Source organism: Panthera leo, chromosome A2 (genome assembly GCF_018350215.1).
Source record: "Panthera leo isolate Ple1 chromosome A2, P.leo_Ple1_pat1.1, whole genome shotgun sequence".
Classification (NCBI taxonomy): Eukaryota; Metazoa; Chordata; class Mammalia; order Carnivora; family Felidae; genus Panthera; species Panthera leo.
In genome coordinates this window covers 120,759,407-120,776,943 of record NC_056680.1, presented here as the reverse complement: position 1 = coordinate 120,776,943, position 17,537 = coordinate 120,759,407, and the positions used below count along the sequence as shown (strand labels likewise).

At 37.9% G+C, this 17,537-nt stretch overlaps 1 protein-coding gene across 1 annotated transcript in view; it reads right to left on the bottom strand.

Moving 5' to 3' along the window:
- Positions 1 to 17,537, bottom strand: part of GARS1 (glycyl-tRNA synthetase 1) — a 44,903-nt gene that overhangs the window by 8,870 nt on the left and 18,496 nt on the right. Inside the window, exons 7-12 of the mRNA XM_042921441.1 lie at positions 16,709 to 16,854; positions 14,197 to 14,346; positions 9,988 to 10,150; positions 8,515 to 8,679; positions 4,335 to 4,442; positions 3,359 to 3,504 (exon numbers count right to left, since the gene is read on the bottom strand). Coding sequence (XP_042777375.1) covers positions 3,359 to 3,504; positions 4,335 to 4,442; positions 8,515 to 8,679; positions 9,988 to 10,150; positions 14,197 to 14,346; positions 16,709 to 16,854 — 878 coding nt within the window. The remainder of the gene's footprint in view (positions 1 to 3,358; positions 3,505 to 4,334; positions 4,443 to 8,514; positions 8,680 to 9,987; positions 10,151 to 14,196; positions 14,347 to 16,708; positions 16,855 to 17,537) is intronic.

Below are 17,537 nucleotides of genomic sequence, written 5' to 3'. Positions count from 1 at the left end.
AGAATAATTAATAAAGGAAGTGGTCATGTTTGTGACAATGGTATCTAACTAGTGCTCTAACTTGTCCATTTTAATGGGATTTGATGTTGTTTTAGCATAAGCAATGTTAATTCTGGGAGACCAGAATGTTTTAAAATTTTCCTACTGAAATGGACGATCATATCTTCAACTTGTTATAAGCATTCATCTTACGACAGTTTTTTTTTAAGTTTATTTATTTTGAAAGAGAGAGAGAGCACAAGCAAGGAAGGTGCAAAGAGAGAGAGGAAGAGACAGAATCCCAAGCAGGCTCTGTGCTGTCAGCGTGGAGCCGGATGTGGGGCTCGAACTCATGAATCGTACGATCATGACCTGAGCCAAAATCCAGTCAGACGCTTAACCAACCAAGCCACCCAGGTGCCCTGTATGATAGTTCTTTTGACTAAATGTATGTACACATGCAACCACCATCAATCACGCCAAGGCTCCATGGCTCCATTTCAATCCCCTCCACTAACAATCAGCAAGTGACGTGCTTTCTATCACTATAAACTAGTTTCACCTTTCCCAGGGCTTTGCATATTTGTGTCAGATTTCTTTCACTTAGCCTATTGTCTAGGGTCAAGTATGAAATATATCAGGGTTTGCAGGCCATATGCAGTCTCTCGTACTCTTTGTTTTTTTAAGTAACTCCTTGAAAATGCAAAACTCATTCTTAGTTGGAGGGCTGTACAAAAAAAATATAAAAGATTTTTCAAGTGCACTTAAAAAACTGTACTCTCGGGTGCCTGGGTGGCTTGGTCGGTTAAGCGTCTGACTTAAGGTCATGATCTCATGGTTCATGAGTTCAAGCCCTGCAACAGGCTGTCTGCTGTCAGCACAGAGCCTGCTTCAGATCCTCGGTCCCTTTCACTCTCTGCACCCCTCAATAAAATTTAAAAAAACACGTATTCTTTGGTTATTAAGTATTCTATAAATGGCAATTAAGTTGATTAAGTGTTTATACCTTTAAACTCCTATTGTTTTTGTTTTGTTTTAAACTCCTATTTTTGTTTTGTCTGCTTACTCTACCAAATATTGAGAAAAGGGAATAGAAATCTTTGACTATAATTGTGGATTTGTCTATTTTCCCTTCTAGTTCTGTCAGGTTTGTTTTACATATTTTGAGGTTGTTTTTAGTTGTATACAGTTAGAATATGCCTTCTTGATGAACTGATCCCTTTAACGTTATGAAATGTAACTCTTTCTGTACTAACTTCCCTTGTTCTGAATTGACTTTGATGTTAATTCAGCCACTTCTAACTTAATGATTAATGTTTGTATGGGAAATATTTTTTATTCTTTTACTTTTAAGCCTATTTGTGTATTATAATCACAGCAAATTTCCTGTAAATAGCACTTAATTGGGTCTTGATTTCTTTAGCTAGTCTGACAATTGATGGCTATTAATTCAAGTGTTTAGATAACTACATTTAATATAATTACTGATACTGTTGAATTTGCTACCATCTCATGAGTTACTTTCTATTTGTCCCATCTTTTCTTTGTTTTTCTCCTCTTGTCTTCTTCTGGAGTATTTTTTATTATTCTATTTTATCTCCCTTATTGGTTTATTAGTTACATTCCTTTGGTTTTTGTATTTTTCCAGGTAATTGCTCTAGAGTTCACCATATGTATTTTTTCAAACTTATCATAGTCTACTCTCAAATAGTATTATGCCACTTCACATATAATATATGCACCTTACAACAGTATATTCCCAATTCTTTGCTCTCATCCTTTGAGTTACTGACGGCACACATTTTACTTCTATATGTTGTAAATTTCACAATATGTTGTTATTGTTTTTGCTTTAAACAGCACATTATCTTTTAAAGAAATTAAATAAAATGTCCTTTATCTTACCCATATTATGAATTGTTGTTTCTAGAGCTCTTTATTTCTTTGGTAGCTAATTTCCACACTTCTGCCTGAAGAGCTTCCTCTAACACTTCACCTAGTATAGGTCTGCTGGCAATGTATTCTCTCAGCTTTTGTTTGTAAGAAAGTATTTTGCTTGGCAGAGGATTTTTGGTTAAGCACCTTAAAAGATTTTATTCTATTGTGCTGTGGTTTGCATTCTTATCTTTGCTCCTTTTAATGTAATGAGCCTTTGTTCCCCTGGCTACTTTAAGGACATTTCTCTTCATGACCGGTTTTCAGCAATTTGATTCTAATGTACCTTCATGTGGTTTTGTGTTTATTTTGCTTGAGTTTGAACTTTTTAAATCTGGGTTTTCTGTTTGTAACAAATTTGGAAATTTCTGAGCAACTGTATGTATCTTCAGCTATTTTCTCTGTATACCGTCTCTGGGACTCCCAATTACAGATATGTTAGACAGCCTCATATTAATCCAAAGGACATTTTTTCCCCAGTCTTTCTTTTTTTCTATAGCTTCTTTTTGGATAGTTTCTATTGCTATGTCTTTGAGTTCAATGATCTTCCTTCTGCGATGTTTAATCTACCGTTAATCCCATTTGGTGAATTTTCATTTGCAAAACTGCCTCTAGATGTCCACGGTCTCTTTTTATATATATATATTTCCATTTCTCACCTCAGATGTTCATGTTTTCCCTTACATCTGTGAGCATATGAAGCATATTTATTACTGTTTTAACATCCTTATGTATTTATTCATCATGTTTGTCACTTCTAGGTGTTTCTTTTGACTGACCTCCTCAATATGGGCTATGTTTTCATGCTTTTTCATGTGTTTACAAATTTTTTTATTGTTTGTCAAACATGGTACATTTTATATCGTTTAGTGCTGGATTTTGTCATATTCCTTTATAGATTTGTCTCTACTGTTTTTATATTCATGCTTAAAACAATTACAGAGACCACCCCAAAGCTCAAAAAGAGAGCAATGACTGAGAGGCATATGTCATTTCTAATTATTCCTCAGTCACTTCCTTGGACAAGTCTCCTCCTCTAAGAAAGCTATTGGGGGAAAAAAGATCTTTATAGTTCATTTCAAATCTATTTCCAGGCTATAATGTCAAAATCTCAGGAATGACAGTTCTAGAAATATAGCCAAGAGATAATACTTACCTGCAAAAAATTTCTAAAGAAACTGATCTCACCCTTTCAGAACCTGCAGAGAGAACATCTCTAACTGAAGCAGATAAAAGTACACATCTTAGGGACGCCTGGGGTAGCTCAGTCAGTTCTTGATTTTGGCTCAGGTCACGATACCAGTCATGGGACTGGGCCCCACACTGGGCTCCACACTCAGCATGGAGCCTGATTAAGATTCTCTCTCTCTCCCTCTGCCCACGCATACACTCTCTCTCTCTCTCTCCCCAATTAAAAAAAAAGAGTACACATCTTAAATCTTACCCTTTCTCATTCAGTAGTTTTTCCATCTCTGTAATGTAGCACTCCTCACAAATGGTAAGGTATTCCAGCACCAGCTTTGCATCCTTCTTATATGCCTTCCCAATTGCTCCCTTATTGGGTTCAAACTGAACAACATTGACTGTTTTGTATGAAGTAGTCAAGGAATCCAAAAACACAGAACTGCCATACTATGGGAATGATCTTGAGAACAATCCATCGTCGACATAAAACAATGACCAGTTCTCTATTGGCATCCTAGACACTGTTTATACTGACGTCAAATGCAAAATGAAATAACTACCCTCAAAATCATTCAAACAAATCCTCACTCGAAACAGGTAAATGCTGTCAACAGAGATTTTTACAAAGTTATAGTGACACGAAAGGGATATTATCTAATCAGCAACACACCCTGATACACAGCATAATAACCTCTGCTAACCATTTAACGGACTTCTGAAATGTCTCAAACACAACAGGATCTATTTCCTGTCACTGGCCTAGCCCTGAGGTAAGCTCATAAACTCACTGCCTGGTAAAGAATGGAAAGTTCTACTTTACGGATTTACAGATCAAGTGAACTAAATTATTATTTCACCTACCATTAAATGGCACTCATCTTTTAATAGAAGTAGTACTCACCAGGTGCCCTTTATTTAAAGAGCATGTAGGTGGGTGCAGGTGTGGGGAAATGCATTTTGGAAACAGCTGACAAAAACTGGCCAATACTGTGAAAGATGTTCAGAGCATTTTTCTGAATATGCTTCTTTGAAAGACCAAACATCGGATGGGTGTGTCGGATTAGAAAAATGAGAACAGGAAAGAAGCAATGACAAGGGTAGAATAGGTTTAAATAAGTGTTGCCACAACATCCAAAACATCTCAGTTTATCCATTGAGTGTACAGAAATGGACTTAGCCATTTTCAGGGTGTTTACACTTGAGTCCAGAGTTGTTAAAGTGACCAGAAAGGATATAGGCTCTTTCAGAGGTTTCTCAGCTACAAGTGGGACTTTGGTGGCTCGAGCATGACAAGAAAGGTCATAACAGGAACGATCAGCACATCCGACAATCTCAATCCAGCCCTAAGAAGACATAACAGATAAAAACACTTATTACTTACGCCGAGCTCATTCACAGATGCATGCATATTATAACTCTTTCACATACCCAAAGATAATTCAATTATAGCATCTTCATTCAACTTTTATAAATATTTGGAATGGGAATACTTTTATATATCAGGCAGCTAACAACCCTATAAAATATAATTCACACATATACACAAAACTGTCTTGTTTTTTGGACAGATTTATTTTGCCATATTGTGAATGTGGGGTAAACTAATATATTCTAGGATTTATTTATGGAAATAAAATGTGAACTTAGACAAAACCAGTAGATGTGTTTCAAATTTGTGACCGTGATTCCAAATGAATCTGGCAAAAACCACTACTCTCTGAGGATGAAGTGTCTACTTGCTGTCACAGCTTGGCATCATGTGGCTGTGCTAAACACACACCTCGGCTGGCCATGAGCGTGGGCATTAATGTTCAATTCAGTTTCCTACCCAACAAAAGAAATCTCGGTAAAGAGCAGGTAACATTTAAGTCATAGACTAAAACTTCACAGCATTACCACCAACAGAGATGTCAGGGTCATTTCCTGTTAATATCTATGATACTTTTCAAAAGCACAATCTACTTTGTTTTCAAAGACCCTTAATAACCTGTTATTTGAGTAAGATCTAAAGAAGTAAAAGGCTTGTTTTAGTAGATATCTAGTTAGTCCTTCTCGTATGTAGTTTTTGGCCTTTGATCCAAAGAGAATGGAAAAATGCAACCATCGCAACCATAAGCTTTCCAAGCACATGTTACCATGCGGGGTGTGTGGACTAGAGAGGGCAAATATAAACCTCGTAAGCTCAGAAGCCCCAATACATAACCACAACAACAAAACAGGAATTAAAGAGAAGAACGAAGCCTAAAAGCACGTAACTTGATCATCTGACATTCACAGAAGATGTCAACATATTTACACAGTAAAAGGTAACATTACAAAAACATGCCTGAGGATGGCAACAATTCTGGGCTAGTGCTTACCTCTGAGGAAGGAGAAGAAAAGGGTGAAGCATTAGAGGTCTCAGCAACTTTTTTTTTTTTAATTGAAAAAAATAAAATATGAAGTACACAATAATAAAGCGTTCAAGTCTTTTCTTGAATGCATAGACCATCTAGTTTCTACTGAGCGGACTGTTGTACTGACAGAGGCTTCAGATGGGCAGGGAAGCTCTTTACCTGTTTCATTTCCCTGATTTAAGTGAGGGAGAAACAACTCTCCTTTGTTCTAGGCTGCAATGGATCAACTTGAACAGGGTTTTGGCATTTCCTTTCCTTTCTACAACATGCTCAGCAAATTGCACCAGGTCACTACAGTTTGGTAAACTGTTAACAACTATGACATTTTATAAAGCAGCTAATTTAATAAAATCACTACTGTGAGGACTTAAAACAATAAAAAAAATCTTTAAAGGAGCTCTCCCCTCCCCTGAGAAGTGCCTGGTACTTTTAGGCTTCTGGTTTTGTTTAGCTTTCCAATGACCTTCCGTAAAATGTTGCAGCCTCATCTCAATGCTGAGCCCACATGCCCTTTTTTAAAATATTTTATTTGTAAAAAAACATCGAGGTACAATGGACATGCAGCATTGTGTTAGTTTCAGGTGTGCAATGTATTGATTCAGTATTCATACATACTGCAAACTGAGTGCCACAGGAAGTCCAGTTAACATCCGGCACCAGACATGGTTACAGAACTTGTAGGATTTACTCTCTCAGCAACTTTCAAATATACGAAACAGCATTATTAACCACAGTCACCATGCTGTTCGTCACCTCTCCCGGACTGAAGCCCACATTTTCTCATTCCCAATACTTGACGGTTTGGCCACGGCTCGCAGGGGCCCTCGGAAAAGGAGGAGCATGAAGTAGCAGGCTTCATTAAAGCAATGTGGCACAATGGTTAAGAGCACGGGCCTGAGTGAGACCGCCCTGGTTCGTGTCCCAGCTCTACCACTCACTACCTGTGTGGCTCAAGCATATTACTTCTCAGTGCTTCAGCCTCCTCAGAAATAGAACCTATGAGGAGGATTACATAAAATAATACATATGAAGCACTTAGAATGGTACACGGCCCTTGCCAAATATACATGTCAAATGAAGAAACAAATGGAATAAATAAAATGTAATCCAGGCCACATCCAGAATTTAAATTGAGACTGCAAGACAAGAATCTGTATCTGCTTTAGTGAAATTAGAGTCAGAGCAAATTAAGAAAGGGAACTTAAAGAGAAAAGAAATAATCTTCTCTCACACAAAACAGGAAATATTTTGTTGGTTTGATCTGTAAATAAGAAATTCCAGAAAATCTAAAACATGTAAAGAAGTGAGCATTCACCTATAATCCAAAAGTAATGACTACTATCATTTTGGCATACGTCTGTCATGCAAACCTACGAGGAAAAGAATGTAATAAGAAAATCTTAACAGATTACAGAAATTCTTTCCTAAATTCACAAAAGAAAAAGAATATTTTAAAACATCGGTGACAGCCGCTACAGGTATTTGTATACCATTATACATATATACATGTGTGTATGTTTGCAACGCATGTAAAGTCATCTAACACAGTGGCTGGAAAAACCTATGGGGCTAAGAATGGTTTTTACATTTTTTAAGGTTATTAAAAAAAGAATAAGGGGCGCCTGGGTGGCTCAGTCGGGTGGCTCAGCCAAAGTGTCCAACTTTGGCTCAAATGATGATCTCACGGCTCAGAAGTTCGAGCCCCGCATTGGGCTTTGTGCTGACAGCTCGGATCCTGGAGCCTGCTTCTGATTTTGTGTCTCTCTCCCTCATCTGCCCCTCCCCTGCTCGTGCTCTGTCTCTCTCTCTCAAAAATAAATAAACATTAAAAAAAAAAAAAGAATAAAAGAAACAACAGCAAAGAAGATATGCAACAGAAATCCACAAAGCCTAAAATATTTTTACATTTACCATAGAAAACGTTTGCTGATCCCTGATCTAGAAGAGACGTGAACCACTTTTGGGGAGATATATACAACTGGAAGTTTCGCTTTCTACATAATATTCTTCAGAATTACTTTTTGTTTTTCATTTTACAAAAATGAGTCATCTTTAAATGACTCATTTTTATTTTTAATTCTCAAAAATGAACCTATTAAAAGAAAGTCATTTTGAAAAGTAAAGAGTGAAGGGCATATGGGAACCAATGACTGTCAAAAGTCACTGAGACGCCTCTCCAGTACCAAATAAGGGAAATGCCAGAAGGCTCTCCACCTCCTTGTTCTGGATGCCACCTTGTTCTCACCGCCACCAGAGCAGAAAGCATCACCTATATCCAAATGACTTTTTTTTTTAAACGTTTATTTTTAGTAATGTCTACGTCCAATGTGGGATTCCAACTTATGACCCAGAGGTCAAGAGTCACATGCTCTTTTGACAGAGACAGCCAGGCGCCCCTCCTATGCCCAAATGTTTGTCACTTCTAAGCTCCAGTACGAATGTTCATGTTTGGGAGGTGGGGATGGGGTGGTACAGTGAAGCAGTAACCTGGAGGTCTTCTCTGAATAACCGTTAAATACACAGAATTTGAAGAAAGGTAGTTCCTAAACAAGAGATAATAATCTCCTTGTCTATTGCCAAAACCTACCAAATAGCTCTCTAAACAAAGAGCACCATGTTTTTCTTTACTCGGCCCTACCACCATTCCCAACACTTTCTGGGGTCCTTGTCAGGAAGGAGGCCACCCCATCTTAGGCGCACCCAGGGATATTACCAGAAATACTGGCCACCCCAAGAATATACACACCAACACTGCCCCATTAGACTTTCACTCTCTCTCCATCTCTCCCTGTGTCTCTCTCTTACTCTCTGTCTCCATTAAAGCCGTCTAAGTCTACAAAGCCCTCTTGGGACATGAGGGGGCATGAGGCAATTGCCTTTTCCATTTTGCTTCAGAAAAAAAAAACCTTTTCTCCTTGTTCCACTCTGACATAAAGCACATAAAAGGCAATTTTGATATTCATGCTCCTAAGTTAACAGCGTGACGGTCACATGCTAACAACCCTTCCATTCTCCTTACATAGGACGTTTTAGATTCGGCATCCCAACAGTCACAGGCATAGTGGGCCATCTCATTCTCCATGTGCTGTCGGAAGCGGAGTTTATCTGGAGATACTCCAACCTTCGTGAGGTAGAGGTAGATGCGGCCAATGAAGTAGCCTAATACTGAGTTGTTAATCACGCCCTAAAAAAATTAATGAATAAACAAGTAAATAAATAAGCAAGTAAACATGCAAGCAAGCACAGAGGAAGGAAAAAAACATGCACATTCTTTCAAAGGCCAACATACTGTTTTCAATCTATTCATAATCTACTGAAAAACATTCGAAACACAAAGTAAGCTAATTTATCCAGCTTTCAGAACAATCTCAAATACCCAGAATGTGACTGTGGCTATTTTTAACGGGGTTAACGTCAAGTTAACAAGCTGATAATAATGGAGTGATTCAAAATCTTTCTGCCATACTCACTGGGTCAGCAAAAAATTCAGCCCAATACCTCACACCCTCTATAACTACAGTATTAAAAATGACATTCATAATAACGACCCTATGGATTGGAAGATATATTTCTTCTGAATTAACAGAAGTAATAAGACACGTTGAGGGGATTTTAACATATCCTTATGCACTGAAGTTTGTACACCCCACATTGTATGTGTCATCTTACTATTACAGTACCAGAAGGATCTTAGAAATCATCTAGCCCCCATCTCCAACCTGCTGCTGGGCTCTTCTCTACAAAATAGCTGCCAAGTTATCACCCAGCCTCCAGTGGAGTATTTTCAGGGGCAGGAAGTTCATTGTTTCCTGAAGCAATTCACTCCACTATCAGGCCACAGCTACTATAAGAAAGTCTTCACTCACTCATTTCTCCAGACAAATGATTGGAGAAATTTTATTCTATGCAAGACTTTATCCCAATACAGAAGAGATTAAAATCCCGAGGGCTTGCTTTCTGTGAGTCACAATGTCTCCCCCAAAGTAGTACATACTGAAAAAAGTTGGATTGATAATGCAGAGTTCAAACCAAGATCTTTTTTCCAAGTGCTCTGCTAAATCTGTTTTTCACGTTAGACCCAATGGCCCACAAATCGGCATGTTCACGTAATTTCCTCCCATTATAACAATAGTATAGAATAAATACTATATAAAAACAGACACCATATAAAAAATAAAATGACCGGGTTGCCCAGGTGGCTCGGTCAGTTAAGCACCTGACTTCAGCTCAGGTCATGATCTCGCAGTTCTTGAGTTTAAGCCCTGCATCGGGCTCTCTTCTGTCAGCACAAGCCCGCTTCAGATCCTCTGTCCCCGCCTCTCTCTGCCCTTCCCCCGCTCATGCTCTCTCAAAAATAAATAAAAATTAAAAAATAATAAAATAATACAGTGACTGCTAAAGTAAATTTTTTATCATTCAGTACACAGAATTTGTTAAGTGCTGGAGTCCCTGAAGAGGAATAACCTAAAGGAAGTTACCGACAGAATCTTACCTGTTCAACAGCATCTCCTAGGCGCATTTTCCTAGCAGACTGTCCGCTGACCTGGGCTTTTGCTGAATACAAATAAAGGTGGAGGTCTGCGACATTCTGGAACTTGGGATGGTCCTTCTCACTGGGATCTACAAAGTGCTCAATTTCTGCCATTGTGAATTCTCTGGAAGCAAAAACATAAAAGTGGCATGCTTAACTATAAAAAATAAATGAGGCCCTTATTTTCAACTTTATTCTACAATGATATAACCCCTCACACGACAGGAATCTTTTATCACTAAACAAGAAAATTGTTTCCTAAGGGAATGGCATGAAAAAAAAAAAAGTCTGATTAAGTTTGTGTAGGTAGTTGTTATTTTTAGACACATTAATGAAAACTTCACTACTTGCTTAAATAGTATTTTAAAGAAATAAATACAGTCAAATTTATCTCAAATATTAACTCCTTCTATCTAATGACAAAGATTCTTTGCTTGGCCAAACTTAATCAGTCTCCTGAACCTCCTCCTAGGCCCATCTATACACTTCTTTATAAAATCCAATTTTAGCAAGCACCCTGCTAAGTCAATTTAACCAGAACCCCTCCCCCGCTTGCTACGTGTGATCACTTCTGGTATCTTTTAGGGTTTGTCATCCTCCACCATCCCCCACATGGTATCTGATCACCCTGGCCTGCCTTCGGCAAGATCCTGTTAGGCTGGTTTAGTCAGAATCCCCCTTTCCCCTCATATTCCCTTTTAGTAATTTTCTAACTACTGACCCCCACCATGCTCCTTGGCTATAAATCCCCTCTTACCCATGATATATTCAAAATTGAGCCCTGTTCTATACTGAGATCCTTTTCCCGTACCATAATAATCTTGAATAAAATCTGTTTCTACCACTTTCATTACTGTCCATCTGTTTTTCCTTTGATACTAACCACCACAACAAAAGATTCTTACTTTCAATGGAAAATAATTTTTAAAGAACAGATTGATACAGGTTTTAATATTAGGAAAACTTAAGCCAAAGTCAGATGCAAAAAAGAAATGAGATATTTAATAGAGACTTCCAAATAAAATGGTTTTCCTTAAACCACTAGCAAGTCTTTATAAATATACACTAAATGAGTTCCAATGTGAAATTAAAAATGAAGTGAAACTGTTCTTTAGCTTTTATAGCAGTTTGGTTTCTTCCTTTTTCTTGCTCTGAACAAGTAAATGACAGATAATGGCACCATATGGCTGGCTTCTTTAGAGTAACAGCTTCTTGAATAAAGTGTTATTCAAGGTTGAGGACATAAGGTATAAATTGAACAGGCTAACACTAAGCTAACTGCATAATGCTGAAATAAATATGCATATAGTAATGGTTTCCCAAAGAGATTTCTCTGAATGGCAATTAAGTAACTATTGAGGGAAAAGTGGTTTAAGCCATGAGTGAAAATCAAATCTCTCTTCTTTAAACAAACTCTCCCCCCCACACACACATTTACTACTGCACTTTCATGATTATTTCAGATGTTTCAAAGTAAAGAAAAATTGCTTAAATGGGTTTTAAAAATACATGAAATGCATTGCAAAAGAGCTCTGATTTTTAAATTTTATTTTTTAATGGTATTTACTTGGCCCCACAGCACCTATATCTTGTCTTCTGACCACTATCAAACATCTGTGTGCATTGAAACATGACAGAGAAGCACAATATCTGTCCTAACATAGCTTAGAGCTGGGCTGTTAGGAACAGAACATCTAAAATGCAGGGCATATCAAAATAAGGGCCCGGCCCAGAATCCCAAAATAATCTGCTGCCAAAGCCTTTCCATCTGTCAGCTCACAGACAGGAGGTGGAAATCAAAACTAAACACGGATTTTACCAGCAGTCTCCTGTCTTTGAGTTCAGAGACTGTACCTGGAACTGCGGAGAACAAAAACACATATAGGTCTAGAAGACAGAACCAGCCAATCAAAGTAAAAATAAATTTTTAGGGGCTCCTGGGTGGCTCAGTTGGTTAAGCGTCTTCTGACTCTTGATTTCGGCTCAGGTCATGATCTCACAGTTCCGAGCTGTCAGCGTGGAGCTTGCTTGGGATTCTCTGTCTCCCTCTCTTTCTCCCCTCTCTCACCCATGCTCGCTCTTGCTCTCTCTCTCTCAAAATAAGCAAATAAACTTAAAAAAAAAAATCCAACTCGATTTCAGCTCAGGTCATGATCCCAGGGTGGTGGGACTGAGCCCCACATCAGGCTCGGCACAGAGCGTGGAACCTGCTTGGGATTCCCTCTCTCTTTCTCTCTTTCAAAAATAAATAAATAAACATAAATTAATAATTAATTAATTTTAAAAATTTCATATGAACACTCCAATACTCCCAACCTAAAGAAATCACAGCCAGGCAAAGACCTAATAACTCTATGTCATCAAGAGGAAATCATAACACTAAACAAATCCTAGCCCTACCCAACCCATGTAACAAAAAACACGGGGTTACTGGCTCATGGAAGAATGAACAGCCTTCTAAGTCAGGATCTTACAGGGGCATATACCAAAAACCAGCCAGAATCCAGACAGGATGCTTTAAAGTGAAAATGACCGGGGTGCCTCAGTGGCTCAGTCAGTTAAGCTCCGACTTCGGCTCAGGTCATGAGTTCATGGTTTGAGCCCCACATCAGGTTCTGTGCTGACAGCTCAGAGACTGGAGCCTGCTTTGGATTCTGGGTCTCCTTTCTCTCTGCCCCTCCCTTGCTCGTGCTCTCTCTCTCTCTCAAAAATAAACATTGAAAAAAATTTAAATAATAATAATAAAGTGAAAATGACCAAGGAATAAAATGTCATGAAGTCCCACAGCCTTTCACCAGTTAACTCCTAGAATCACTCCTCAGTTCTGAGTTGGTTTTCCGATTTACCACTTTTTATTCCAAAGGCCTTACTTTGTGATCCTTTATAACTTCCAAGAGCTACTCTACATGATGTAAACCCTCTCTAAAACACCGGCTTTAGACAAAGTTAGTCTTACCCAGCTTCCTCGGTATTTTGAAAGCATGCCTGCAGACACTACTGGAGCAGACAGAAAGCCAAAAAACAAAAGGAAAAAAACAAAAGACCGAAAAAAACAGAAAAATAAAAGACTCAAACCTGACAAGTTTTGCACTGTTATCATAGCTGGCTAAAGTTTCTGACCACCTCTTTTTTTCTGCACCTCTTTTTTCTCCCACCTGTTTTTCTAAGTCTTGAAGCCCTTCCTCTGTGCAGTCTCCCCTTTCTAGACCAGAAGGCTGAAGGAATCATAGGCCTAAAGATACAGTTTGGTCATCACAGGAGTGTTTCCTCAGTGGGGGTCATGGGGACTAACAAGATTAGTCAGGTGGTTTGGGTGCTTTGATGTAGAGTCAGTGGCTGGGACATGCTATTACTAAAGTCTGTAATTACAGTGAGTAAGGAGAGAGGAGAAGGATGGGATGGTGGGGCTGTGGAAAATCATTTGAAGCCTAAGATAGTTAGGTTTACCTACATCTTATTTTTATATGGACTTTATTACCCCAAGAGATGATATTAGTAAGAAAAACGTATAGAAACCACAAAAAGCTTAAGTCACAAACAGCTAAGTCACAGTATGTTTCTAAAGAAAAATGTTAACTAAGTGCTAATATGCCGCCCTACATATTCCTGGATACATCTGGCAAAGGGAGGTTATTAGAACAGAAGCGAGTGAGTAGGCTAGATAAAAATAAGCCTGTTAGCTGGCCTTTCTGTCATATAGACGCCTCAAGTATCTGGAGGAATGTCAACTGGTTATGGGAGCACTCTCAGCCCAAGTCGAGCACTGTTGTTTGCCCTGGACACTGAGGACTCCCTCTCATAAGCATCACCTCATCCCCACCTCACCCTATGCTTATATATATCACCACTGACAGAAAATGCCCTTGTTTAGACAGTCAAGATCTTGCCATTCTCTAAACATATGATGAACAAGGGGGAAAGATTATTTTGGAGGTGAGAAATGTGACCTATCCTTCACCTCCCTTCCTTTCCCTTCAGTTCCTATTAGTCACTCAAAACTACCTGATGTCCCAGAGATTACAAATGTAAAACATAATCTTTTGGAGGACAAAAATAAATTCTGACCCATGTAAAAATGAAGCAGAATTGTTTCAACATAGCAAGATTTCCTTTCCCATTCAATGCCAAGGTCATTCACGATTTTTACCAGCAGAATAATATGGGCAGTACCTGACTCTGATCAGTCCAGATCGAGGGGAGATCTCATTTCTAAAAGAATTTCCAATCTGGGCAGCAGCAAAAGGCAACTTTCCTTGGTTGAATTCCAAAAGTCTCTTAAAATTCAGGAAAATCCCCTGTGCAGTTTCTGGTCTCAAGTACCTAAGAGTTTAAATAAATCAGTTGGTTAGAAGGAAAGAAATTGTGTTCCAAAAATCTGAAACTCTAGATACAAATCCTCAAAGTCCTAAATACTATACTATTTTTGCACAAAACTGTACATACGCGCCCTAAAGAAAAGTTTTAGGAATACACATTTTTCTTGGTGGCGAGCATTCTCAAGCCCGTGTTAGAGAATGTATCAAGCAGTTGGTATGGTAATACTACTGCTAGAAATGTGATTTTATTTTATCTCTCTAGTGAGTCAAATAGCACCTCTCAATGTCCCTAAAACCTGGTTAATCATTTAGATGGAGGCAGACAACAGTTTGGATCCTTCCGAAAATAAGACCCTGCCTATGTGTACCTCTACGAACCCACCCAGGAGAGTGCTGCTGATGGCTCAAAAGAATCCATTATGGGCTAACACTTGACATTAGAGCTCACTCATCACAATCATTACAACAAGCCAGGCAATTTTCCGGATCCTCCCTGTCATTTTCTTTTCTGTGGTGTTCTACATTTCCAGCCAGAGGCTTCTTCTCTTTTCCTCCATGTTTTAAAGATACAGCCAAGCAACTACTCCAAGATATCCACTGTCCTCTATTTTACAGAAAGTATTCTGTGCAAAAGTATCAACTAAGAAAGCTTTCCCAACAGCCTGCTTCAAAATAAATATTTTGTGAAAAGAACTTTAAAACAAAAAAAGGGGGCACCTGAGTGGCTCAGTAGGTAAGCATCCAACTTCGGCTCAGGTCATGATCTCATAGTTCATGGGATCAAGCCCCGCATCGGGCTCTCTAATATCAGTACAGAGCCTGTTTCAGACACTCTGTCTCCCTCTCTCTCTGCCCCTCCTGGCACTCACCCTCTCTCTCTCAAAAATAAACAAACTTGAAAACAAAACAACAAAGAAAAATTAACTTATAATTTCACCCTGCTCTCACTCTAACACACCAACTCCTCATCTTGGTGGTGCTTTCCACTTTTGATACACATAGAAGCAGAACTACAGTTTATACGCATTTTTTTTAAAGCTGTAAGTTTGTCTGTTTATTTATTTTTAGGTAAGCTCCACACCCAACATGGGGCTCAAACTCACAACCCCGAGATCAAGAGTCACATTCTCTATTAACTGAGCCAGCCAGATGCCCCTATATGCATTATTTATAAGTAGAGTGTGTAAAATGATGTGTTCGTTATTTTTCCATTTTCTAAATAATCATAAAAATGTAACATATTTAGCAGTTGCAGAGTATTTTACTAAAATGAACTACTTTACTATAATTTACTTAACCATCTCAAATTATTAAATAGATTATTTCTACTTTTAATTTATGTACTCTTGATAAACATAGCTTCCTTTCCTTTTGAATTATTTCCTCAGATAAATTCCCAGGAGTGGGATGACAGGTCAGAGGGTTTGGCCCATTTAATGACTCTCTGTATGTACTGTCAAAATGAAAGGCTTGCCTTTGGCCTCTCTCCATAAAATATCCCAAATCAACACAGTGTGTGACTAAAACAATTCCAGTAATACATTCTGTCACAATTACTTTTCATTGTTCTTTAGTTTCTACTCCAGGAAACATGATCTGTCTAATTCAGCCAATGCCTACACTCCATTATTCTACAATGAGACCGTAAGAAAAATATCTGAAGCTATGAAGTGTAATACTTTGGCTAAGTGTGTTAACATGGAGAAGAAATCTGTAAATACAGATTCCAGCTCTGGATCATATTGTAAGCTGTTCAGCTTTCTTTACTGTGAAAACCACATCTTGTAAAATAACAAGCTAAACCTACGTTATTCAGTATGGTAGGCCACTAGTCGAATGCCTATTTAAATTAATTAAAATTAAATATATTTTAAAATTCAGTTCCTCTCAGAAGCACTAATGCCATTTCAAGTGCTCAAAAGCCACATGTGGCTGATGCCCACCATACTGGACAGCACAGATTATAGAACATTTCCACCAGTGCAGAAAGTTCTATTGCAAAGTGCTGATCTAGACAAAATTCTTCCCTAAGTGTCCTTCAACAATAAATTCAATGACTTCCAAAATCATTCTTCAACTATCTCTTTTGCCCTATACAGCTATAATTAGAAGACATGATGATCACAGACTTTTATTTTGTGACAAAAAAAAAAAAAAATTATCACATACACTAAAAAAATTACATTCAGAAAGAGTTAGAAGGAATATACTTAATATGTCTGTCATTATTTCTCCTTAATAAATATTTATCTGCACTTTCTACATATCACTTATCAAAAGTTTTCCTTCATGGCTGATAATGATGTTTACTTTTTATTATGAGAAATTTTAATACCTTCATTACATAAAGAATAAGTGATACATACCCAGGCATGTTTCCTCCAGGCCCAATGAAGGTCTTGAACATTAAGTTAAAAGATACTGGAGGGGACAGATCATTTCCAGTAATGGGGGATTTTACATTATAGTTCACAAAGAGATCCCCAAGTTCTTGCTGTCCATAGTTATCAAGCTAAAGGATAGGTCAAGAAAATAATTAATGTACAAGACTGAGGAAAAAAAAACAGGGCATAAGATAAGAGTATTATATATAAAACCCATCCATCATTAAAAGTCACCCAAAACAAGAACATCAGAATTAACCTAACCCCCAAGATATCCAAATTAAAACCATAACCAGTTCACACACTTTCCATTTATCAATTTACCATTTACCATTCTAGAAAAATGGAGTATCTTTCTGGGACTGACCTAAAACTCACACATTCACCATCTCACAATGAAAGATAAAGCAAAAGTGTCTCTGGTTCAGTTACAATAGCTACTGACTGGCAAGCATCTGAAATCATGTAAGTAAGTGTTCCAAGTTGAATTTTACCACTCTGTGCATATTTCAGTCAGGTTCCCTTCCCTGTCTATTCATTAAATGTGCATATACCTTTTCTTTCCCACTAGATATTAAGATCTTGAAGGCAGAGCTGTTTCTTATTCATGTCTGCTTGTTCCAATTTATTGCACATTTTATACATCGATAATCAATGCCAAACTCTAAAATAATGTATGACCCTCCAATTCAAAAATTTCAAATGACCATGACAAACCATCTAATACTGAAGAATATTCAAAACTTAAAAAAAAAAATCTCCCAAGAGAAACAAAATAATTAGATAAATCAACTCATGGCCATAAGAACTG